The sequence below is a fragment of the Grampus griseus genome (assembly GCF_964374135.1).
Source record: "Grampus griseus genome assembly, chromosome: 2".
Taxonomy (NCBI): domain Eukaryota; kingdom Metazoa; phylum Chordata; class Mammalia; order Artiodactyla; family Delphinidae; genus Grampus; species Grampus griseus.
Genome location: NC_139018.1, coordinates 25414188 through 25440369, shown reverse-complemented (window position 1 = coordinate 25440369; position 26182 = coordinate 25414188). Strand labels below are relative to the sequence as shown.

At 52.1% G+C, this 26182-nt stretch overlaps 2 protein-coding genes across 2 annotated transcripts in view; both read right to left on the bottom strand.

Annotated features, from left to right (window-relative positions):
- Positions 1–627: 627 nt before the first annotated feature.
- ISM2 (isthmin 2) lies at positions 628–14885 on the bottom strand (the record flags this gene model as incomplete). The annotated part of the gene is given in 7 exon segments (XM_082649353.1): positions 628–1145; positions 2450–2525; positions 2791–2928; positions 4612–4615; positions 4617–4963; positions 6060–6299; positions 14517–14885. Coding segments are annotated over 7 exon segments (1692 nt in total).
- An 8373-nt stretch (positions 14886–23258) lies between these two features.
- Positions 23259–26182, bottom strand: part of SPTLC2 (serine palmitoyltransferase long chain base subunit 2) — a 113217-nt gene continuing 110293 nt past the window's right edge. The window contains exon 12 of the mRNA XM_082647341.1: positions 23259–25553. Coding sequence (XP_082503467.1) covers positions 25434–25553 — 120 coding nt within the window. The 3' untranslated portion in view covers positions 23259–25433. The remainder of the gene's footprint in view (positions 25554–26182) is intronic.

The window sequence follows — 26182 nt, the reverse complement described above, 5'->3', positions numbered from 1 at the left end:
AGCATTCACTGATCCGTTCTGCACCTGGATCCTGCCTTGTCTTGGCTGCCACGGCCTGTCTATCCACTTACGGTCCCACTGATGGCCTTCAGCCCTAGACTGAAGTGGTGTCCAATGAAAGGCCGCTCGGGGCTGAGGGGGTGGGCAAGTGGGCCACGTGCGACCGCTCAGCGCTAAGGAGGGCTGCTGGCCCAGGGCTGGTTGGCTGCTGGCCCGCGGGCCGGGATGACGAGACTGGCCCTCACGGCTGGGGCTCTAAGTGACTCACTGCAGGTCCCGGGAATCAGGGTGTGTGGAGAGCCGGGCACACACCTGAGCACAGAGGGAGAGGGAGGACAATGGGTGTCCAGGCTGCGACAGCGCCTCCCAGCGGGCAAGAGGTAAGGCCGCCACAGCTACGCATCTCGGGGCAGCCCCGGGGGCCTTGGGAGCTGAGCTCCCTCCTTTCACCCTGGGCCTTATACACTCTTCAACCTTTTCCCCAACCCCACACCAACACCTGGGGTGCTGACCTCCCCGCCTCAGGTTCAAAGGCAGAGGGCTCGAGGCACCAGACTGGCCTCACCAGGTCTGGGCCAGGCAGGGTGAGCGGCCCGTGAGGAAAGTTCTCCAGCACAGCAGCCCTCATTAGAACTCCTTGGCCTCCTGCAACTGCGCCAGGTATTCCTCCTCGGGGGGGTTGTCCGTGCAGGCCCGGCCATTGTTCGGGGGCCGCACGGCGTGGTAGCGGCTCCAGTCCCCCTTACACAGGATCCAGGGCAGCGTGTCCACCTTGAAGTGCAGCTCGGGCGAGATGTCGGTGCTGACGAGGTCGGGCGCGCCGGCGCCCTTGCCTCGGGTCAGCAGCCGGCTGCCCGCGTCGTAGCAGCAGTGCTGGGCGGCCAGCGTGCTGCTCTCCCCGGACAGCAGAGAGCGCAGGCAGAAGCGGGCCGTGGGCTGGTACACGTCCAGGCGCTCGCGTGGGCCGCTGGCGTCCCTCCACCGGAAGCTGCGGCCCTGGTGCTCGTCCTGCAGGCTCACGGCGCTGGACACGGCCTCCAGCGGGTACGCACACGGGCAGCTGGGCAGGTCCCGCAGCACCTGGCTCAGGTACTTGGCTAGGAAGTCACTCTTGCAGTTCAGCCACTTCTCGCAGCTGTCCACATCTGCAGAGGGCAGGGGAGCGTGGGAAGGGGACTGGTCAGCCCCTGGGGTGGGGGGGACTGGTCAAGGGCCAATGCACGGAGGGGGAAGGCCTAGGCCCCAGCTGGTGCAAAGCTGTGCCTTGGTAGGGCCGTAGGGTCAGGAGGGGAAGGACCCACACCAGAGCGGGGGGCAGTCTGACGTGGCCACCGCTGTTAACAGATAAGGGCAACCACACACCACCCAGGCAAGCTGAAGCAACAGGCCGTAGCCGAATGGACATCGGCCAAGGGGCTGGAGGAGGGGCCTACAGCCCCTCTGCGGAGCTAGGCCTTGTCCCTTTAGATGCTGGATGGCGGGAAAGATCCTGGGATCGTGGGGAATGAGCTGGGGTGGGTGGGGGCAGGGACAGCAGTTTTAGCCTCTTGGTAAGAAAATGTTTCACTGTTTTCACCACTGGCCCATTCTTGTTCTTAACTTTGCCTTTCTTAGGCTCACTCTGTCTTTCTGGGCCCCCTGTGACCCCTCTGTCTATGCTGCCCTCCACCCCTCTCCCTACCTTGGAAAATGTGGCCTCTTGGAAAATGTGGCCTCTGACCCTGGCCACCCAGAACAAACTGCTCCTCCCTCTTTGCTGCAGACCCTTGGGCCCACTTGGCAGTGCTGTACCTAAGTTGGTTGTGTGTGTCTTTCCGCCGAAGACCTGAGCCCCTTGAGGTCAGGGACTGGGCTTGGCCTTCTGGGAATCCCCTGCCCCACACAGGGCCGGGTGCACCCTCCCGGCTCAGTGAGCTTCTGTGGCGTTGAGCATAGGACCCATCTGCAAGGGGGCTGTGGGCAGCTGCCTGCCTCCTTGTGGGGTGCAAGAGACACAGATGTGGAGTGTGCTGGGGAAAGCGCGGCCCGCTCCAAGCTGCCGGAAGGGGCAGTCCTGGAGCTCTGGACCCTGACCTGTTTTTGAGGGCAACTGCTCCCCAGACAGAGCCTGCCAGGAGCCTCCAAGAGTGACCAGGGAGTGGAAGCCAGAATGTCCCCAGCCTATCCTACTGCCAGGGAGCGTACGCCCCACTAGATGGTCTCCAAGCTCTGGGCTCCCCTCAAGACCTTCTTCCCAGCAGGAATGTCAGGCTGGGAAAGGCCAATGGGCCTGGCTAGGGGGTTTGGAAATGTTACGGTCCCCTTGCTGGGGGGGCTAACCTTCCACCTGGAAGATGTACCCTCTGCCTCAGTGGATGGAGGCAAGATTCCTGCCCGCGCGGTGAGGCTCCACCCTCCCGAGAGAGGTTTCCCCCAAACCCCCAGGGGCAGGGCCTAGCCCCCCACTGACCTGGGCTGAGCATGTCCGTAGAATTGTGGGCCAGGGGCCGCCACCCCTCACTGGGGAAGCCCAAGGGGTCTTTGTCCTCAGCGCCTTTGGGAAGAGAGGAGGCCAGGCTGGTGGTGCCGCAGGGCACCTCTGTGCTCCCGATGGGAGCCCAGCCCTCACTAGGCTCTCGGTGCCCGCGGCATCTGGGACAGGCCTGGCACGGGGCAGGACCACCGTGTGTGTGAGCTTCCTGCCTCCCCTCTCCCAAGCCCACCCTATACAAGGCTTACACGCCCACATTCCCAGGGGACCAAGTCCAGCGTGTAAGCCGCTCCGTCTGCAGGAGCTGCGGCTCATCTCACCAGGACGGGGGGCAGGTCGCAGGCACGGGACTCAGTGGCAGTGCAGGTGTAGCCACAGGGCCGAGTCCTCTGCCGGCTGCCGCTGCCGCAGCTCCCACTGCAGGGAGACCAGGGGCTCCATTCCTCTTGAAGCTGAGTCTGCGTCAAGGCAGGGAGCCAGGGGTGAGGGAGCAGAGCCCACGGGGTGCCTTGCTGCGAATTAGCAGAAGGCACCCCTTCCTTGGGAGGATCCGCCCCGGGCCAGGACGCCCCTAGCGGATGGAGCATGGGCTGAATTTCAGCCCCACTAGTCTGCTCATCTGGGTACCCCTGTGCAGTGAACACCCGGGCAAGTGCAGGAGGTGTCACAACTCCCAGCCACCCACTCTGTGCCCACACAGCAACGAAGAGGTAAAGCCACCTGGAGGCCACCAGACCACTGCTGAGGGGAACTTGGGCAAGTCCCCCGACATCTCTGAGCTACAGTTTTTGTGCCAATCAAAACCAAGAGTGACAATACTTCCCTGGCACTGGGGGTATTAAAGAATGTCCCTGCTCCCCACGTCCTGGTCTGAGGGACCCAAAATGCACCATGACAGTACCCACAGGCCTTTGGCTGCATGGGCCTGAGACCCAGGGCTCTCTGTGGAACCCCCAAAGTACTGACACACACACCCAGCTCTCTCCTCGCTTCCCAGGCAGGCCTGAGCAGGCTGGTACCAAGTGTTTAAGGAAAATCAATGGAAGAAAAGCTGAAAGTCATGAAAATTCTGCCTGTTAGCTTACATGACTTTGGTGAAATGGAAAAAGCCTGCTACGACTTAGTCTGAACCAACGATGAGACACCAGGGCTCTGGGGAGAAGTGCTGTAACTGTGTGTGAAACATGTCTGTACCCAGGGAAAATTGAAACTGCAATATGCAAAAATAAAAATGCCTGTCATGGGGCGGGGGACAGGCTTTAGGCGATATTTTCTGAATAGTCTACGTTGTTATGTTGCTTTCTAAAAAAAAAGTAATAGCCAATACTTTATTATGTACTGGCACTTTAAAAGTACTAACTCACGGGCTTCCCTGGTGGCGCAGTGGTTGAGAATCTGCCTGCTAATGCAGGGGACACGGGTTTGAGCCCTGGTCTGGGAGGATCCCACATGCCGCAGAGCAACTAGGCCCGTGAGCCACAACTACTGAGCCTGCGCGTCTGGAGCCTGTGCTCTGCAACAAGAGAGGCCGCCATAGTGAGAGGCCCGCGCACCGTGATGAAGAGTGGCCCCGCTTGGCACAACTAGAGAAAGCCCTCACACAGAAACGAAGACCCAACACAGCAAAAATAAATTAATTAATTAATAAACTCCTACCCCCAACATCTTAAAAAAAAAAAGTACTAACTCACTTACTACCCTCTACACCCAATTCTACATAGTCAGGGTTGTGCCCATGTCCATTTTAGAGAAGAAGGAACTGAGGCCCAGAGAGGTTAACCTGCCCAAGGTCACTCACTGGTAAGCAGCAGACCCAGGGTTCAAAGTCACACAATCTGAAGGTGAGGTCAGTTGTGAGTGGTGGGATTTATAATATTTCTTAATTTGTTGGAAACGGATATGAATATATATATTATTAACAAATGTCTGTTCTGCTTAGGGGATCTCAGGGCTGTTGTGAGGGTCAAATGTTTGAAAAACAAACAAACAAACTTTGCAAGCTATGGGTAATGCTTGCCTGATGATGCTGTCTGCACAGGCCTAGGCTCCAGGCCTCCCCAGCTGCCCCTGCCCGGGAAGCTCTCACCCCCATTTCCACTCAGGACCCCCAGGGCCGGGGATGTCAAGATGGGGGAGCTCACCGGAGCTATCAGGCTCCTTGAAGGCCCGGTCCCCGGGGGACAGCCAGCCCCGCTCCCAGCCTCCTGTGGCCCCACTGAACCCATGCTCTTGGTCATCGTCGTCTTCCTCGTCGTGGTCCTCTTGGTCCTCACTCTCACGGTACTCTGGAGGGTAATCCTCCTCTTCCCCCGCGGCTCTGCCCTTGAGACCGGGCCTCCCTTCCTCGCCCTCCAGGTAGCCCCAGAATAGGGGCCAGAAGAGTTCCTTGGCCGGCAGCCAGCTGGGGGCCCCCTGGGACCAGCGATTGGTAGGCTCAGCCAGCAGGTCCATCTCCACCTCAGCCTGGGGGTCCTCCACCACTTCGATGGTCACCTGCAGAGGTACAGACACACCCGGCCAGTGAGAGAGGGCTCAGAGCCAGACTCCAAAGGCAGGGGAGAGGACAAGCCTGGGGGGAGGGGCAGGGGCAGGGGGAGAGGCCCGACCTTTTCTCCAAACCAGCCCATTCTTTTGGTCCACCTTCTTGGTCTCCCCGGGCACAGAGGGTCACAGTGTAAGACCTGGCTGTGCATCAGAATCTGCTGGAGATTCCTGAGCCCCTGACCCCACCCCAGACACGGATTTAACTGGTGTGTGAGGTAGGGCCAGGCGTAGTGGTCCTAACACGTACCAGGGTGGAGACCCACTCATTTAAGAAAAGCTGGCCTTGAATTCTGGCTCCACCAGCCCACAGGCTGCGCAACTGCTGGGGACACGGACGGCCCTGAATCTCCATTTCCTCATCCTAGGGCCGGAAAATGAGACCAAATGACAGCAGATCCGCACAGCAGCCCTGGGGAGGCTCTCGCCCACTACATCGTGGACAGGAAAGAAGTGACGTGAAACCATTTATGTGACAGTGAACTTTAAAAACGTCACTTTGGGCTATTACAAAGCGATAGGAGGTCACAGAACAAAATTTGGGGAAAAGAACAAGCAAAATATAAAGAAGAAAATGGAAATCACCCATATTCCATCTCAGGTAACATTTTGGTGATTAACCTTCCAAGTTTAGATATATAGACACACACACACACACACACACACACACACTTTTAAACAACTTTAGAATGTTGTGTGTTCTATATTTTTGTGACCTGTTTTCTCTTTTGGTGAAAGTGTTTTGTAAGCTATAGATGGTACACAAAATGCAGGAATTATTGTCATTAGGGATTCGGGACTGATGGTGGAGTATGTAAACTGGAATTCCATCAACCCCTCTAGTTTTCTTTCCCATAAAGCCCCTCTGGTGGGCAGGCCACCACCCACTGCTCCACAGGCAGGGCGGGGGCTGTCACCTTCTCCGACCTGCACAGGACCCCTGCCCTCCAAGCAATACCGGATGGGACGCCTGACTTCAGAGCTGAGCTCTTCAGCCCAGCTTCTCTCCAGGTGTCCACTGGGCCCACGGCCCCCCTGTACCTCTCACCTGGATATTGGGGTTTGGGGCACTCAAGTCTGTGTTGGCCAATCCCGGCAGCTTCTGCAGCTCCAGCAGCAAGGGAGCGTCCTCCAGGGTCCCGGGCAAGGAGGTCTTGTCCAGGGTCAGGGCTGCTGGCTCAGTGAGAGCCCAGCGTCTGTGTCGGCGCAGCCCTGCCTGGAGGCGGGCTCTGGAGAGCAGAGGGGGCTCCTCTTCTCTAGGAGAGCTGGGGTCTGGGTAGGCCGAGACCTGAGGGAGAGATGGGAGGGAGGGGTGCCTGAGGTCAGCACCCATGCGAACCCGGAAAAGGCTGGTGGGGGGCGGGAGCAGGGGGAGATTCGGGAGCCCTGGGAGCAGACCAGGTCACAAACTTGCCTGGAGACCGTGTATCCAAACGTGTCTGCTTTAACACCTCAGAGGGTGGACGGCGTCCACAAAGCGCTTGGGCAAATGATGCCAGCGCGAGGCATGAGAAGGAGGGTTCAAGTCAGGTTTCTACACATGGAAGAAACACAGTCCAACCTGCTCATTTCACAGATGAACAAACTGAGGCCCAGAGGGGAAGTGAGATGTTCAAGGCAGTGGCTCCAAAGTGCAGTTTGCAGACACTTGCCTCAGAATCCCCCAGGGCCCTTGTCAGAGAACAGACACCCAGGCCCTCCCACGTCAGGGCAGGAAGGCTCAGGAAGACCGACAGGGGCGTGGGCAGCAGACCCAGGCCCTTCCCCTCAGCACACTCCCCTGCCACCTGGCCTTCCCAAGCCAGCCGTGCGGGGGCTGTATTTCTTGGCATCCCCAACCATAGCAACCTTCCTCCGCCTGCTCACGTGGGGCCCCGCCCCTTTTCCTATTCCAGGCTGCTTGTGTGGCCGTCTGTCTGCCAGTGAATCCCCTCCACCAGCCAGTGCCATGAGGTCCACACTGGGACTGTCCTTGATGCAGCTCAAATAGTAAGTGAAAGCAGTCCTGGATGTCTCTGACTCTTGCTCTGGCCTTCCCTGCTCAGACGGTGGAGCACTGGGTCGGCACCTACCTCCAGGCTGCAGCCATTGCCCAGGTCTCTACACCAGGGCAGGAAGAGCCCTGTCCAGGGCTGCCTGGTGAGCCTCAGGGGCCAGGAGCCTGTGGACCCTGCCTCACCCAGGCCACAGCCTTGAGCCCACCTCCCGCCTCATGCCTCGGACAGTGTGGTACGGCTGAAAAACATGGGTCTGGAGAGTCAGATCAGCTTGGGTTCAAATCGCAGCTCTCCTTCTCACTTGCTCATTCAATTTGATGATTTCTCATCAACAAAATGAGAATAATAATTCCTATCTGGAAGGATTGTCAGAATTTTCTTTATCAAACACTTCCACAGCATCCACTGTGGCAGGCACTATTCTAAACACTTAAATCACTCGTTTAATCCTCCCAACAACCCTCAGAGGTAAGGGCTAGCTGTCATCTCCATTTTGATCATGAAAACTAAGGCACAGAAAAGGCAAGTAACTTGCCTGAGGTCACACAGACATTTACTGTTAGAAGCAGGATTTGAACCGGGCAGCCAGAGCTCACACTCTTCATCAGCATGCTCCAACACTGCAGGTGGGAGCGCTGAGAGGCTACTTCACAAATCAGGGGCTGAATCAGTCTTGTTTCTCATGTCTCTCCCCTTTGACCCCCTCCTTCTGTGGTCCCCAGAGGCCTGGCTCCAAGGCTCCTGCACTGGGACTTCCCTGGTGGTCCAGTGGTTAAGACTCCACGCTTCCACTGCAGGGAGCACGGGTTCGATCCCTGGTCAAGGAACTAAGATCCCGCATGCCATGTGGCGCAGCCAACAAAACAAAACAAAACAAAAAACAGAACCAAAACAAACAAGGCTGCTGCACTAAACACCTGGTCCCAGGGCAGCCGTGGGCCCATCTCAACCGGGGCCGAGTCTCTCGATGAGTGAAAGTGTTCTGGTCCAGATAGCTGGGACGGATGAGCAGAAGATGGATAGATGAGTAATGGAACAACACAACCCCTTCTCTGGCCAATCCTGGAGGCCTGGAGCATCCCCAGATGCCACCTTCCTAGCAGTTCCCACCCATCATTCCACGGAAGCCCTAACTGTCCCTGCGACTTTGCTCAGCAGTTCCTCTGTCTGCAGCCTCTGGGCACAGAAACAGGCAGACTTGGGGCAGCAGCAGTTCAGGGTCTGCAGCCTTTCTAGCTGACTTAGATACCCCAGCCTCCTGGGCACAAACACCAGGTTTCATCTGCGGACATTTGGCAATGACATTTGTAGTTGTCACAGCTGGGGCGGGGAAGGGGGTGCTACTGGCATCTAGTGGGTAGAAACCAGAAATCTTAACAATGCATACATAGCACAACCTCACAGCAAGGATTATCCAGCCCAGAATGTCAACAGTGCTGCAGTTAAGAGACCCTGCTCTAGAGTCAGGCTGCCTGCGTCCGAATGCCCGTGGTGTCCTGGCTTCTGACCTGTGGGACCCTGGCAGGTGACATAACCTCTGTGAGCGTCCTCATCTGTAAAATGGAAACGGTGATGGGACAGAGCTGGTACTGAGCAGGCATTCAAAGTGTCCGTTTCCAGCCCTCCCCACCCTGGTGCCCAATCGGACCAGACGATGAGCAGAGACCACAGAAAGCCCTGGCTCAACATCACAGCCATACACACCACCCTTCCTCTCTTGGAGCCTCCTGCCCTGTGTGTCAGCCCCTGGGAAACTCCCCGGAGCGGAGGGGGACATCTGATCTTAGTTTGGGTTCCCTGAGAAGCCGACCCTGAGACAAAGATTCAAGGGCAAGTGGTTCCTTTGGAAAGTGATCCCTGGAGACACCAGCAGGGAGTGAGGCGGCAAGTCAGGGAGGGAGGCAGCTAGTAAAGAATGCTCCATGAAGCCAGTGACCACGGTGCACAACTGGAGCACATCCCACTGGGCGCCTCAGTTATGCCATTGGTCATCGGCTGAGGGAGGCTGGGTGCGGGAGAGGATGGGCACTCCGGGCGCTTCGGGCTGGCCGTGCACAGCTCAGAGCAGGCCCTAGTGCCAGCAAAAGCCCTCAGGCAACTGGAAGTGAGGTCTGCAGGGATGTGGGCAGAGCACTCAGAGCCCTGACGTGTAAGCACCGTCTGAGCGCATCTTCCGTACCGTGCCTGGACCAGGCCCTTTACATACCTTCTGACACTTACTCCAGCTAGGGTGTAAGCTCCGTGCAGGTAGAAATGTTTGTCTGCTTTGTTCACACTGTATCGCGTGCCTAGCACAGTGCCTGGCACGCTACAGGCGCTCAGTAAATCATTTCTGAGTGATTGAATGAATGCCAGCAATGATGAGGGGTGAGTGTGACTATCTCTGTGTTAACGATGAGGCTGTGGAGGCTCAGAGAGGGTAAGGGGTTTCCATAAGGTCTCACAGGTTACACTATGGGAGCTTAGGTTCAAACTCAGCTCTGCCGGATCTCAACGCCCAGGCATCGGTGCACACGCGCCTGCGCAGACACTCAGGCCAATTACCCCTCAAGCGCAACCCCCTCTGCGTTCAAAAAGCGCTTCGGCTTTCATCTTCTTGTCCGGCCCCGAAGGTGGTGGTAACGAGTGCAGGCTGGAGGCCACATCACCTGGGATCAAACCCCAACTTGGACACCTACTGGCTGTATGACCGTGGGCAGGTTACTTAATCTGCCTTAGTTTCTCCTCCTGTAAATTAGGGAAACGGCCGGCCATCCCTGTCTCATAGGGCTGTTGGGTTAGAACGGCGCCTGGCACATGCAGTGAGTGTTACCTAGAGGTAGTGATAGATAGTTCTCAGAGAGAGAGCGGGCAGCACCCCTCTCACCAGCACGGTGTTGGTTCTTTACATCTTACTTGGTTTGAAGACCGCCCCCCTCCACTACTGATGCAGATCGCTGGGCGGTGTATTTCCATGACATTCTGAAGCAACTTCGGAGGCTCCCGCCTGTTTAAGAACACCTGCCCTATCCCACGGGACCACCTCCCACATCTTTTATGCTTAAATGTGGAGTTTCACACGTGTACAAATACACAGCTCCATTCTTTTGGGGATGGTGTCATTACCCAGATAAACATGAGATATATAGATATACACCAAGATATGTCCCCACCATTCATTCTCTCTCTCTCTCTCTCATACACACACACACACACACACACACACACACACACACACACACACACACACACACACACACACACACACAAACACGGGCCCACGCACATGCTCCCAGGCTGGGCAGGGCAGCCCTGAGCCATGTGTTTCCAGTTAACATAATAGCCCCCCCACCCACAAACCCTTACTGCATTGCTTGAGCATTGCCTGCTAACCTGCTTCAGCTCCCCTCACAGTCCCCCCACTCTCCCTTCTCCCCTCTGCCTCCTCTCAGGGGTCAGGAACTTGTTCTGGATAATGAAATCCAGTTGCCAGGTGCAGTCCAGCATCTCTCCTCCGCGCAGCCACTGCTGAGGTCCGGGTGCATCCCTACAGAGCCCGGCTGCACACACGGTCACCACGGCTTCCCGGAGGTGCTGGAGCCCCATCATTCGAAGGCGGTTGCTTCTCCAGACAGGCCAGAGGACCACCGGCAGAGGAGTGGGGTTGGATGTCACCCTCCTCACTGGTGTGCGCTGTTCTAACCCAGCCCACCCTGGCCTGGGAGGGAGACCTACCTCAGAGCACACCCTCCAAGCACCAGGGCTGGCTTCATGCTGTGTGACCTGTGCACTTGTACAGCACGCTGCACAGGGTTTACTGCTCTGCTGTTGCCATCTTGAAATGCTTAGAGACCCCATGTTTTCATTCTGCACTGGGCCCCATGAACTACGAAGCCAGTGCTGTCGAGCACCCTGCAGGTAGGACCCAATGAATCCTCACAACCACGAGGTACCAGCATCACCCTCACTTCCTGGAGGAGGCAGCCAAGGATCCGAGAGGTGGAGGAACTTGCTCAGGGTTACACGGGGGGCTGGCAGACCAGGTTTTGAGGCAGATGATCTGGCTAGAGAGCCTGTGCTCTTAATCCTTGTGCTTTGCCAGCTCCGGGCACGGGCAGCACCTTCTGGTTCACTGCCTGCCACTGTGGGGTGCGGAATGTGTCGAATGAACAAAACACTAGGACAGGATGTTCTGCTTTTCATATCCATCCTTCCCGTTGATCCTCATAACAACCAAGTGAGGTGAGAAGGGCAGGGACGATTAGGAGACCGAGATCCAGTGAGGCTGGGACTTGCCTGGGACCACTGAGCAGCCCAGCCTCCAGGTCTCAGTTCCTGACCTTCCTTCTCTCCCTCAACCACCTTTCCAGTGGTTCCGACCTCTCAGAGGGAGAAGAATGGTCTGGAGGGAGAACAAAGTTCACAGTCAAGAGGCGGGAAGGTGCCCAGCTGCAGGAGGTGGCGGAGGGCAGGGCCACAGGCTTGCCTCACACAGACCTGGGTTCCAGTTCCCCTTCTGTCAGTTGCTCACTGATTAGGCCAGAAAGACCCCAACCAAAGAAGGCCTATCTTCAGAAAAATACCTGCTTCTCGGTGCCACCCACCTGGCAGATGAGACCTTTCAACCCACCATGCCCCTCCTGCAGTCCAGGCCCTGCTGCCAGGTAACTGGCTGGATGACGCACCAGGACTGAAGCGCTGCCTAAGTACCCCTACCATGTGCATGACGCTGACCCGGGTTTGGGGAGCTCCTTCCTCTGTGTTTAGTCCTTCATCTCAGCCTGCACCCTCACAAAGTACTTCCTCCCATGGCAGCTGAATCCCTGCTGCCGCAGCATGAAATGTGCCCAGCTCTGCCCCGTGGGGGAATCCTTCCTGCGGGACAGTCCTTGAAGCCGAGGAGCTGCCCTCTATCAATTCTTCTCTCTTGCCTAGTTCTAAGCTCCATTACCCTCTTGTGGCTGCAAGTCCCCAGCTCCCCTCCGCCCTGCCCCAGGGTCTTCCCTTGCTGGCCTAGGAGGTGGTGAGTGCCAGGGTTAGGTGCCCAGGGGCTGGAGAATTAAGCAAAGCTGGGTTTGGACCCTGGCTTAGTTATTGGACCCATTGTCAGTTTCCTTGTCCTTCAAATGAGGACAACAAGACTATAGGAACACAAAATGCCCTGCAGCTGTTTGGGTGGTGTTCTGATCCCGACTAGAATAGAAGATACCCAAGGCAGAGCTGTATCATTCTTTGCTCGTCCAGGACCCAACAAATTGCGTGGCTCCAGCCCCTTGTAACGACGAGGCCACCCACGCGGACAGTGCTTTCTCACCCCGCATGCCACCCAACAAAGTGGGTTCTCATTCCCACTCGACTGTGGGAGTAAACTGAGGCTCACCAACAGGCCTGCCCAGAGAGAGGATGGCATATTTTGCTCACGATAGTAATGATTTCAAGACTTTAGATGAGCAGGCTGGAGCATGACACGCAAAGGTCTCAGTGTAGCTCTGGAAAGACAGACCTGGCTCCCAATCCCAGTGAGGCTTACCGTCTCTGTGCCTCGATTGTTTTCATCTGGAAAATGGGAATGATGCCCATGTCAGATATTTGACAATGAAATGACATCATGTTAAGTACTTTGCACTGAGTCTGTCAGGCCCAAGCGATGCTTACTGCCCTGCAGTCATCCTACACCTTTGGATCCGGGGGGGGTTTATGTTCCTCAGCTTCTTCACAAAGCCCCCTGGGCCGGTCAGTGATGTCTGACACATCACCAAGGCCCTAGAATAGCAGTGCGCACTCTCTCAACACGATTCCTCAGCTCACACCTTCGACGTGCGGCTGCTTGAGCACACATCATTCACACATGGGAAACAACGTTTGAGCTGGACGGGACCATGGAGGTGACTTAGCCCCTCCTTTCAAATGTCAGGAAATTGTCCAAGGGGAGTCACACATGAGTTAATAACCAGCTGGGACCAGAACCCCAGGCCTCGGGCTCCAAGCTCTGTTTTTCCTCCATGCCTGTAATTTGTTTGAACATGTTTCTGAGGGCTCTGCCAGGCTCTGTACCAGGGCTTGGGGATGTGACTTTGGCTCTGAAGTAACTCATCCTCTGGGCTGGCCTTGGGGGAAGATCTGGCAAACATACTAAAAATAATTACAGTCAAAGGGGTAAGGAAAAAGTATTTATGCCAATTCAGTTCATTTTATTTTCCATTGTCATCTCCACTGAGGAAGTGGACTGGCCAGAGGCTGTTCAGTTCCTCTAGATTTGTCTTCAGCTGTGGCTCCTAACAACGGGCAGGAAGAGGGGGTATCCCACAGGAAATGACGTCTGGCTCTGGGCAGCAGGTGCTACAGGCATCTAGTGGGCAGAGGCCAGCGATGCCGCTAAACATCCTACAAGGCTACAACTCACAACAAAGATGATGGTGGTGTGGAGGCTGAGATGATGGTGGTGTGGAGGCTGAGAACGCCTGGTCTACAGGACGTACTCTCAACAGGGGCAAAAATTAGATCTTGGAGGAGGAGGCAAAAAAACTAAGTATTATTGCAAAACAATGGTTTGTAACACTCCAAAGGGCCTTAGTGCATGAATAGAGAGCATATCTGTGGTATTAAAATTTCATGGGGGAGGCACTTAGAACCAATAGAGTCTAAAAATCTCCTTAGGAGGGAGGGCAGTCATGAAAAAAAGATGGACAAACAAGGGTCCACAGAGACCACCCCCCCCCCTCAAATGCAGGGGACGTGCTTTCTTCCCGTTGCCTCTGGAGGGCCTCAGCAGCCTGGGCACTGACAGGGCCCCAAGCTCAGGCTCTCGCTCACTTCACTGCTCTCCTGCACCCGCCTCGGGCCCTAAGTGTCCTCATCTGGAAAATGAGAAGAGCCACTCCGGCCTCCCCCTAGAATTGCTCCGTGCACTGAGAGGCCAGGACCCCCTGCCACACAGGCCTGCTCCTGTGAACCCTGCAACAAGTCTGGCGGGCTTTGTCCCCATGGGGATGAGTCCGCTGTGGTCCAGGAGGGAACGGCTGGACCGTTGACCCCTGGCGACGGGAGACGCGGGTTTTGACAGACGGTGATTTCTCTTCGTGTCTAAACTACTCTTGGTCTCACTCCTCTGTCTTCAGTCGCCCGCAAAAGCCCACTCACAGCCCCTCCCCACCCCCAGAAAGCGCTCCTCTACCTCTTACCGACCTCTTCTGCTTGTTCAAGTACCTAATGATATAAAGGTCCCACCCAGCAAGTTGGAGGCCCCCACTTACTACCTCACCTTCTCTCAATTCACACCCTAAAGGACCCAAATCCTTTGAAGATTTGATTGAAGAGGCTGCACCAGGGGCTCACTTCACCGCTGGAACCTCAGCAACACCCGCCCGCCACTCCGCAAAGCGCTGCGGTCCTTGAGCATCCTCCGGACTCCTCGGAACGCGCACCTGAACCTCATGGCTGCAGGAGAGGTTCGCTCAGGGCGAGGCAGCCGCGGGGACGCGGCGGGCGGATGGGAAAGGAAGCCGGGAGGCTGCAGGGTGTCTGCGCACCAAACTCAGCACAGAAGTAACGTTTCTCCCCAGGGTGACCTGCTTCACAGCCCGGGGGTGTTTTCCGCAGGTCCGGCGCACCTGGCCACCGCCCGATGCCCGCCGACGTCCGGGCCGGTCCCGCCCCTCGCACTCGGGGGCCACCACTCGCGTCCCGGTCCTGCTCCCCGCGCGGCCAGAGCTGGGGGCCGGGGGAGCAGGGACCCAGCGCGCCGCACCCCGCGCCGCGCCGCTCACCTCCGCCAGCCTCACGTGGCTCCAGCCGGGGCCCCGCGGCTTCCGCAGGGGGAGCGCTCGCACCGCGGCCAGCAGCGCGGTCAGCAGCACCACGCAGAGAGGGAGCGCCGCGCTGCCGGGGAGTCGAGGCATCCTCTCCCTCCCGAGGCTGCTCCGCCTGGCGCCTTCGCGCCTCCCGGGCCGCTCCGGCGAGTCGGTTGACGCCGGGCCTCGCCTCCTCCGGGGGCGGGAGCGCTGGGACGGCGGCGCAGGCCCGGCAGCGCCAGCGCTCAGGGCTCGGGAGGGGAGCTCCGGCGGCCGCGGGGGCGCGCGGGGCGGGGGCGCGCGGCTCTCCTCTCTCTCTCTCTCTCTCCTCTGTCTCTCTCTGATCTCTCTCTCTCTCTCTTCTCTCTCTTTTCTCTCTGTCTTCTCTCTTTTCTCTATCTACTCTCTCCTCTCTCTTCTCTGTCTCTCTGTCTTTTCTCTCTCTCCTCTCCTCTCTCTTCTCTCTCCTCTCTCTTCTCTCTCTCTCTCTTCTCTCTCTCTCCCTCCCTGGCCCGGCGTGGGCGCCCGGGCTGCTCTCGGGTCGGCGCTCGGGGTGTCCCCCGCCCTCCCCGGAGGGGTGGCCCCTCGCGCTCCCGGACAAGTCTTGGCCCAGCGGGCGGCTCCCTTTGATCTGGCCGCCTCCCCGCCCTGAGTGCCCGCCGCTGTCGCCGGCGCAGCCCCAAGCGAATTCCTGTTCGGGGAAAGTCGCAGCCCGCCTGCCGGCGCTCTCCAGTCCAACTGTGCGACTCCTGCGGGGTCCTGAGGGCGACGCCGGGGCTCACCGACCGCCAGAGCCTCGCGGGCTAGGGATGCGCCGCAGCCCAACGCGGGAGCCTTCAGCTCTTGGGCAAATGTGCACCAAGGTAGGGTGGCTTGGGGAGGAAGGCCTGGAAGTAACTCCCCCAAGGCTCTTCCAGCTCCCCTGCTGGAGGTGGAGACTCGAAAAAACACCTGCCACTCTGCACCCAATTTCCCAGCACTTCAAGAGCCAGGAGAGAGCTGAGACTCAGATGTGAGGATAAAGTCCCGGAAGGACAGCAGCTAGCCACGTTTGAAGGAGTGGTCAGAGATCCTGCCCTGCCACTGGGTGTCACCTAGTTTCATCCTGGGTAAAACAGTGGGGCCACCCACTCCCTCCAGAGGGACACTCGTGCAGTGACCCTCCCGTGTAGGGCGTGCGGTCATGAAATAAAACCTCAGCTTATGATAATGATCAGGAACTATGAGTGGCAGTGACGATTTTCATGGCTGGGGGCTGTTAGGGACTGTGAGCTCCGTGACACAGGGCAGGTGGGGTTTGGACAGGTAGGTGAGGAGCAGTCAGAAGGCATTATTAGGAAGATGCCTACCCAGGGGCCATATGGAGGAACACAAAGGCTTCCTGGTTTCTGGGCAGGGACAGCAGATCCCTGGAAGTGCTGGGAAGGATGCCAGAAACCTGGCCATAGGGTAAAATTTGGGATCTGGGTTTAGCCTTAGAAACTCTTAGGAGACTAAGCACATTTCTGAGAAACCATTCCTATCCCTAACAGCACTGCCCAGGACTCTGCAGTTGTTGTTGTTGTTTTAATAAATTTATTTATTTTTGGCTGCATTGGGTCTTCGTTGCTGCGTGCGGGCTTTTCTCTAGTTGCGTCGAGGGGGGCTACTCTTTGTTGCGGTGCGCGGGCTTCTCATTGTGGTGGCTTCTCTTGTTGTGGAGCACGGGCTCTAGGCGCACTGTCTTCAGTAGTTGTGGCATGGGGCTCTCCCTCGCCGGCTCTAGAGCGCAGGCTCAGTAGTTGTGGCGAACGGGCTTAGTTGTTCCGCGGCATGTGGAATCTTCCTGGACCAGGGCTCGAACCCATGTCCCCGGCATTGGCGGGCGGATTCTTAACCACTGTGCCACCAGGGAAGTCCTTCTGCGGTGTTTTGAATAGTGCATCACAGGCGTTAGTTACAATGCCGATCTGGAGTCCGCCACAGGGGTTTGAACCTTGCTTCTATCATTTACTAAGAAGGTGATATTATTGGGCAAATTCTTTGACCCCTTGGTGGGTGCTTTTGTCATCTATAAAAGTGTGGGGTGTAGGGAGGGGCTACCCACCTCACAGATGTGAGGAGTAAATAAGAATCTAAGGACTTATATTAGGATGAACTACATGAAGTTGCCACTTCTGGGTCAAAAGGGTCAAATGTTGGCAATTTCATGTGGTTCAGCCTAATAAGATGTCTGGTACATGCTAAACACTCAAATATTAGCCCAAAGAAACCTAGCATTTGAGCAACCTGCTACGCCATACTGCTTTTACTAAATGCGAGGCCACTGTGTTCTTTGTTTTTTAGGATTTTTTTTTTTTGTAAAACTATTTTCACATCCAGTCGAATATTTTGTCTTTTCATCAAACTTTTGAACCTTCCCCCAGATTAAACATGAAGTTTGAAAATAAGGAATTCATTCATTCATGTGTATCTGTCTCCAAGTCAGTAACTACTGCTAATGGGAGCCCTTCCCCTTACCTGGCCAGCTATAATAGCCTCCCGATTAGTCCTGCTGTATCTACTCGTTCTCACTCTCTCCTCCCCAAATGCTGTTGGTTATTCTTTTCTTTTTCTAATCAACTTTATTGAGATATAACTTACATAAAATAAACACACCTATTTTAATTGTACAGTTCAATGAGTTTTGACAAATGTATACATCCAGTTAATTACCACCACCATCATGACTTAGAAATTTCTCATCACTCCAATATCCTTCTGTGCACTGCAGGAAAAATAAATATGCTTCAGTGGAAAATAATGCATTGTCTACATACAGTGCATCCTTTTAAGTTATCTGATTCTAGTCTTTCATTGTCTTGGGGCTGTTTTACAACTTTGTAGGTTGTAAGTAACTAATAGCAAAGCAAAATACTTCTTGTCTATATAAATGCAAATTCTGTCCTGTTCTGTGGAGGTTCCATTGACCTCCCTCCTGCTGTGTGGAAGAAATCAGTTTTGTCTTCATTTGTACATTCACTTCAGTATTCCTGACCTATAAAGTTTCTGTTTTTCAATATCTCCTTTGAATTGGCTGTAATACCCTTAACAGTTTTCTCATTAATGAGTTAAATAAAATCTTTCATTTTTACATCTGTAAGAGAGTCATGATTTTATTCGTTTTTGAAAATTATCTTTTAACAGTCCCTTTGTACAGTTAATCCCTACCTCCCTACCCTTGGCTCCTGGTAAGCACTTCTCCACTCTGTCATCATAGGTTAGTCTTGCCTTTTTAGATGTTTGTATCAGTGTAGTCACATTCATGTACTCTTTTGTTTGGCTTCTTTCTTTGAGCATGGTTTTGAGGTTCATCCATCTAGTTGTAGGTGTCAGTAATTTGTTCCTTTACACAGCTGAGTAGTATTCATCATATGACCATTCTGCTGCTTTTCCCATGAACTATAATAGCATTTGGATTGTTTCCAGGTTGGGGCTATTACGAATAAAGGAGCTATGAATATTCAAGTGCCAATTCTCTTGTGGACATGCTTTCACTTCTCTTGGGTGAAATTGGTGTCAAAAACCTGCCAAATTGTTTTCTCCAACGGCTGTACCATTTTGCATTCCCACCTTTGGCAACACTTGGTATTGTAATTTTTTTTTTTAGTAATCTTTTATTTATTTATATATTTATTTTTGACTGTGTTGGGTCTTCGTTTCTGTGCAAGGGCTTTCTCTAGTTGTGGCAAGCGGGGGCCACTCTTCATCGTGGTGCGCGGGCCTCAAGCGGGGGCCACTCTTCATCGCGGTGTGCGGGCCTCTTCACTATCATGGCCTCTCTTGTTGCGGAGCACAGGCTCCAGACGCGCAGGCTCAGTAGTTGTGGCTCACGGGCCTAGCTGCTCCGCGGTATGTGGGATCTTTCCAGACCAGGGCTCGAACCCGTGTACCCTGCATTAGCAGGCAGATTCTCAACCACTGTGCCACCAGGGAAGCCCTGTAATTCTTTTTCTATTTAGCCATTCTAGAGGGTGGGTGAGTAGTAGAATTTTATTGCAATTTTAATTGGCCTTTCCTTAATGACCAATGATATTGAGCATCTGTGCATGTGTTTATTGGCCATTAGTATACTTCCTTTTGTGAAGTGTCTGTTCAAATCTTCTGCCAATTTTTAATTTCATAATCTTGCCTTATTGAGCTTTAAGGACTCTTTATATATTCTAAACAGAGAGCCTTTGTCGGATATATGTACTCTGGACATTTTATCCCAGTCTGCAAACTACATTGTTTTCTGAAATTTTCATTCTGATAAAGTCCAGTTTATCAGTTTTTTTCAGTCATGCTTTTTGTGTCTGAAGAAATCATTGCCACCTAACCCAAAGTCACCGATTTTCTTTTATATTTTCTCCAAGAAGTTTCATATTTTTTTATTTTTTATGCTCAGGTCTATGATTTGAGTCAACTGTGGTATGTGACGTAAGGTTGAAGGTCCTTTCCCCATTTAATTAACTTGGCACTTTTGTCAAAAATCAGCTAACCATACACATGTGGGTCTATTTCTGGACTCCCTATTCTGTTTTATTGTTCTATATGACTAATCTAATGCCAGTTGCAGTCTTGGTTACTGTAGCTTTGTACAAAGTTTTGAAATCAGGTAGTATAAGTTTCTTTACAAAATTGTTTTGACTATTCTAGGTCCTTTGCATTTCCACATAAATTTTATCAACTTGTCATTGTCTACAAAAAAGCATGCTAATGGGTATTTTTTTTTTAATTTTTAAAAATTTATCTTATTTAGTTTTGGCTGCGTTGGGTCTTTGTTGCTGCGCATGGTCTTTCTCTCGTTGTGGCGAGCAGGGGCTACTCTTCGTTGTGGTGCATGGGCTTCTCATTGTGGTGGCTTCTCTTGTTGTGGAGCACGGGCTCTAGGCACGCAGGCTTCAGTAGTTGCGGCACGTGGGCTCAGTAGTTGTGGCTCGCGGGCTCTAGACCGCAGGCTCAGTAGTCGTGGTGCACGGGCTTAGTTGCTCCGCGGCATGTGGGATCTTCCCGGACCTGGGCTCAAACCCATGTCCCCTGAACTGGCAGGTGGATTCTTAACCACTGCGCCACCAGCAAAGTCCCAAATGGGTATTTATTTTTTCAATGCTTACAACTTTTCACTGGTTTTCCCCGGTGTGTAAGATAAAGTCACCCAGGGCGGCAGCCTCTACCACCTCCTGCTGAGCCCCACTTCACCATTCGTGCGAGCATCAACCACACTCTTGCTTTCAGATCCTCCCATCCTTAGAATTCTAAGTTTCCTCTATCACCTCTGTCTAAACCAGACACTGGTTCCAATCTTATCAGGCTCTTTGCCTTTCCTTCATGGCACTTAGCAGTTTCTAATACAACATATATGGTTCATGTGCCTGTTTGTTTACAAAAGTAGGAACCATAACTTTCTGTTCGCTGTTATCGGTAATGCTCAGTGCAGTGCCTGGCATGGAAACAGCACTCAGTATTTACTGGTTTAATGAATAGAGGCAGATACAGCTTTCAGAGTATTTTATTGGAGCAAAACAATATATTTCATGGGATGACTCTTAAGTCATCTCAAGTAGTTCCCCTTCAGCTCTTAACAGGCACTCTCAAAATGGACACACCTCCCCCAACCCATCATTTATAGCTTGACAGTCATCCAACAACAACAGCAACGAAAAGTCATCTGGCAAAAAAAGGAGACCAGGGAGGGGTGTGGGTAAGGGAGAGAGTGACATTTTAACACAACACTAAATTTTAAAAGGTTTTATTTATATTTCCCCTTCTCTTTCTCAGATTGTATGAGCATTACAGGACTGGAGAAGGGTTATCACAGCACCTCTTGCAAATTCCAGTTTACAGGAATGAAAAAATATGGGCCAACAAAATATGATCTTGGCTCTCCATAAGCTATTTCTCTATTCTTATTTTCTCTCTTTCCCCCTTCTTAATGTTAGCTACCTTTATCCAGAGGGGGATCATCAAGACTGTTGGCATGCTGGCTGACATGGTGATCTCACTAGTATCCTGTGAAGAACCGTCAAGGATGCTTTTTATCGTCCAACCATTAACACCACTGAGGTTCAAGACCTAACATCAAGGGGGAAGACAAGTCACCACTCCCCCCTAGTCAGTGATATGTCCCACACTTCCTTGGAAGGCCGGGAACTGTGTTGGAAAAAGCAGACACTGAGTGGGCTTAAGGCTCCTTGTGTATGGAAGGATCCACTATCCACGCAGACAGCAACAAGGCAGGACACTTGGCACATCAGGGCGCTGCTCTAATTTTGACCTTTCATTCAACCTCCCTGTAACTGCTCCAGAAGAACAGAGCTTTGGGTGTGCTTCATTAAAAACACAGTAAAGGCCGTTTAAGAGCCACTGAATTCTTTATGGTCAGTTTAATAAACTCATCATACCACAAAAAAATCACAGTTTATAAGGCCATTTATCACGTGCACTACACAGTAAACAAGACCTTGCCCACAGCTCCCCCAAGTCAGTCACAAGGATGACTGGGAATGTGATACCTCAGACTCAGCAGAGACATTAGAATAAACATTTCCAATAAGGGCTCAAGCTAGCCCCTTCGGTTTCCTCCCTAGAAAAGGCTCAATCTATAGAAAAAGGTGCTTAAAAAACAGAAGTCACTAGAAATGACAAAAGGGGCAACAGTATTTTCTACACATTAAAAGCAAAGGGATCACTGGCCAGTCCTGGCATTTCCTCTGTATGGTAAGGGAGGAAGCCAGCCTTCTAACCCAGCTATCTGGGCACATGGCAAATGGCTAGGAGCCTGAACACTGCATTTCATGTGGATAAAGCTGAAGAGAGAATGGACAGGCTTTTCTTTATGTGGAAGGTGTTTTAATTAACTGGCTTAATGGATTAAGAAAACAGCTGTTCAACAGCCAAGAAGAATCCTTTGATTTTCGTAAATCCCTCTTCATAACTCCTTTGGGCTAAGATGATTTTACCTGTGTGAAGTACTCAACAGTTCTTGACCTTCATGAAAGTGGACAGAGGAAAACCACAACTTTCCCATTTTTTCTAACCACATGGGTTATAGCAAGTACAGATTAAAACCTATTCTGGCTTACCTAGAACACCAGGAAAGACACCCTGGGAATTAGGGCACAGCAATTCTTTATACAAGAGAACCAGGAGGGACCTCCCTGGCGGTTCAGTGGTTAAGACGCCGCGCTTCCACTGCAGGGGGTGCGGGTTTGATCCGTGGTCGGGGAACTAGGATCCTGCATGCCATGTGGCACAGCCAAAAAAAAAAAAAAAAAAAAAGAGAGAGAACCAGGAGACAGTCAATTGTATTTAACCTTTTCTAGGTGGTTTTGCCACAAATTCATACAAAACAAGAACCCAAATTCTCTTTCTTCACTGCCTATGACATGACTAGAAGTTCTGTGCTGCTGCCCAATCCAGTATGACAAAGGGCCAGAGATCCTCATCAATTTGGAAAGAGGCACATGGGGGAAGAAATAGGGCCTTGGCCTCTGAAAGGGCATCAGGCAAACACGCAGCCCTTAGTAGTTGTGTCGGGTTATTTCTGTTCACCTTCCATGACTACACGCGGAAGAGGGGTGTCTGACCATATGAAATCCTCACCTTATCACGAAAGTTTAAGACAGTGACGAGAAGTTCTTCAAACAAGCAAACAGTACTCTGGGCTCTGGAGACCAGAATGTTTTTTTAAAGGGAAAAAATGTTCCAAAGCAAAGCGAAACGTTTAGTGCTTCAAAGACCCTGCCCCTGAACATTCTCTTTCAGTGCTCTAGAACGTACGCCATATTCTACGGTAAGGCTTTTAAAATAAAGGTGGGAGGAGAATCTGCCACTGCCACTTGATCCGTTCTTTGGGTGTGATTTTGATGTCCCCTAGTTATAAACTTCCTGGTTTCTGATGTGATCTGCAGAAAAAGGTGGTATAAACCTGAAATGGATGAAGACAAAGCTAAATAAGAGGGATGAGAAAAAGTAATAAGGATTAGTCACACCTCTGTCGACTAACTCTGATGACCAGCCTTGGTAGTAACGGTTAGCTGATGCCTGTTTGAATCCCATCAGATTCTTGAAGTAGGCTGTGTTAAACCATGTACTAAACAATACTTATTTGTCCCAGACTTCTACTCATTCCCAATGGCAGTATTTATATACACTTGTGTTTCCCCAAGTGCTTGGTTAAGTAATGATATTTGTGATATGACTGGACCCTAGATTTATATTACAGTTTCAAGAAGAGACAACCAGTGTGTGTAATGTTTTGTCCTCTAGAAAGTAGAGGTCCTAGAGAGATCACAGGAGTTTTCTCTCTTCAAAATAAATCTGTAACTTAACTGCATTTATCCTGAAATAACTGCATAGCAAAGTGATATAGATATATATTTAAATGCCCATATTAAGTGACATTTTAAGTTGCAGTGACTTCATGCAAGCCAAAATAAAAGACTGGCCATTAAGTTCATTGCTTTAAGTTTGTGACTTCTGCAAACCCTACATCACTAAATAGTAACTTCAGCGCAAAAGCTCTCTGGTTCTAATGGGGTTCTATGGTGAGGACCTAGATGTGCAGGAAAGGTTCGTAATGTATTTTATTTTACAGGACTAATTACTTAGTTACCACAATCTTTTTTACTTCAACTTGTACATGCTAAATGCAGTCCCGGCATCTCTACTTGGTTCTTTTCACTTTTTTCTATTCTTTAAAAAATTAAAATAAAACCTTGGAATATTTCAAGGGCTTAAGGCTCTCAGATGCTGAGAGTGACCAAAGATAACTTAAGACATGAAAACAAAACTTCACAAACAATAGCATTGCTTACATCCTCCACTACATGTATCTGCACAAAAATACCACAGCTGATGACAAGATGCCCAGGAGAATTTGGACTGAAAATTTTTACCAATAAAAGGAGTGATTTCAAAAATAGAGATGTACAAAACTACTTTCACACAAAGTTTTTCCATTCTGTTCCCAGTCCTTCCCCTATAATACTAAAAGACAAGCTGATCTTGGGTATAAAAAAAGTCAAAAGTTCTCTTCACTTAAGCTTTGGTCAACAGAAGAAAGTAAGAACTTTAACATGGTGATTTTCAGATTTGCTCTTTGGTCAAGCAGTATAAAGCTCGCTGAAAGAAATCCCCTTACTTGGTATGAAAACAGAGTCAAAATAGAGAATCCCAGTTTAGCAATAAATAAGTGTTCAGAATTTCTCAGGGAAAAAACAAGGGGTAATGGAAGGAGATGGAGCCCCTAAAGCCCCAGATGCCAGGTTAGAACTGCATTAGGACATTAAGAATAAAAGAGAAGTATCACTCAGAGTGATTTTTTTTTTTTTTTTTTTTTTTGCGGTACGCGGGCCTCTCACTGTTGTGGCCTCTCCTGTTGCGGAGCACAGGCTCCGGACGCGCAGGCTCAGCGGCCACGGCTCACGGGCCCAGCCGCTCCGCGGCATGTGGGATCCTCCTGGACCAGGGCACGAACCCGCATCCCCTGCATCGGCAGGCGGACTCTCAACCACTGAGTCACCAGGGAAGCCCCAGAGTGATATTTAAATGGGTCATCTTCTAAGAAGGGTAAGTTAATAAACTTTAATCCTTAAATTAGGAACATGACAAATGATTTCTGAGCGGAGATTTACCAACATTCTCCTTTATCAGTTGAAACCCTAATATGGACCCAAACCCAGGCAGAGGCTGTCATGGTTCTGAAAAGTAGAAAGCAGTCAGAAGGAAACCACAGACATTCTACAAGGAGCAGCCACCCCTCTCCCCGCCACCCCCGCCCTCACTGCGCAGGAGGGCGCGTCACTCTGTGGAGCAGCTGTGTACACAGAAGAGTGCGGGGTGAGTCGACTTCGGCACCGAGGTCTGACCAGAGGCGGGTGTGGGTGCTTTTAAAACATTTAAGTGTTTTAAACAGGGGGTGGGAGTGTTAGATTCCAGCTTGGGAAGAACCCGGAAACTGGACATGCCCTCAGATGGTGACCATTACGAAGAAACATTTGATGGTGAAGGAAGATATCATCTGGTGACCAGAACAAAATGGAATAAGACCAAGCCTTGGAGGCTCCTGGCCAGGGAGGGATATACAATGACAGGGAGTTTCAGCAATGTTAGTGTTTACTACTTTTCTTAAATGGCTAAACTTAAGACACATTAAAACGCTTTGGTTGATTACGTGACTGGTTAAACAAGGATTCCAAGGCTGGCAACCTCTGAGACCTGGACTGGAAGTAAGTGGAAGGCACTTGCTCCCCAGGAAGGAGGGCCAGGTGAGTCTCGAGACTGTAATGTCAGGGCCAGCAGGAGTTTTGGATGGGCCCACATCTGTGAGGCGGCTGGGAGAGGAAAATGGCCTGCGTGGTTAGCCAGAGACAGGGTAGGGTCAGTGTGATTTCACAAGTAGAATAGTTATAAAATAAAACATTTTTTAATGGACAAAAAAGCAAAGTGAGTCACCTCTCTTTTTAAAGGTGATGTAGCAAAGGAAGGATGTGAAGCAGTTTTCACTATTTACAAAATATCATTTAGAGTGGAGGTGGCCACCGTCAGTAGTTGAGGAAATCTCTTGCACAGGAAGTGTGGTTCCTGCAACTGGACTGGAAAGGCCACACACTCTCCTGGGTGAGGGAGAGTTCCTTTAGGGGAGCACCAAAAGGCTCAGTCTTCTGTTTCTTCATATGTAGTCTCGTCAAAGGGCCTGTCCAATAGAGGTACCGACCGATGACGGGAATATTTCAGGTGCAAGAGGTCCCCGACTTCATCTATCTCCTTTAAAGCCTAAAATATACAAGACAGAGCAGAGGTTAGTCAGAGCCAGGAGGAGGAAGACACATTTGGTGCTTTATTTTTCTAAAAACAATCATGGCAAGATTATCCTGTGGTGGGACCATGTCCAATGCATTTACTCTGAGAAGACTAGAGTCTAGCAATGGAAAGAGCTGCTTTTTGAGCAAGGACATCAGGCTGACCATGAAGAACAGGTTGTGAAGAGCAGGGATGCAGAATAAAGGGTATAATTCATCGAAATAGGACACGCTGGGACTTCCCTGGTGACGCAGTGGTTAAGAATCCGCCTGCCAATGCAGGGGATTGGCAGGGGACAGAGGTTCGAGCCCTGGTCCGGGAAGATCCCACATGCCGTGGAGCAACTAAGCCCGTGTGCCACAACTACTGAGCCTGTGCTCTAGAGTCCGAGAGCCACAAGTACTGAGCTCGTGCGCCACAACTACTGAAGCCCACATGCCTAGAGCTGGTGCTCCACAACAAGGGAAGCCACCACAATGAGAAGCCCGCGCACCGCAACGAAGAGTAGCCCCCGCGTGCCGCAACTAGAGAAAGCCCGCGCACAGCAACAAAGACCCAACGCAGCCATAAATAAATAAATAAATAAATAAATAAATATTTTT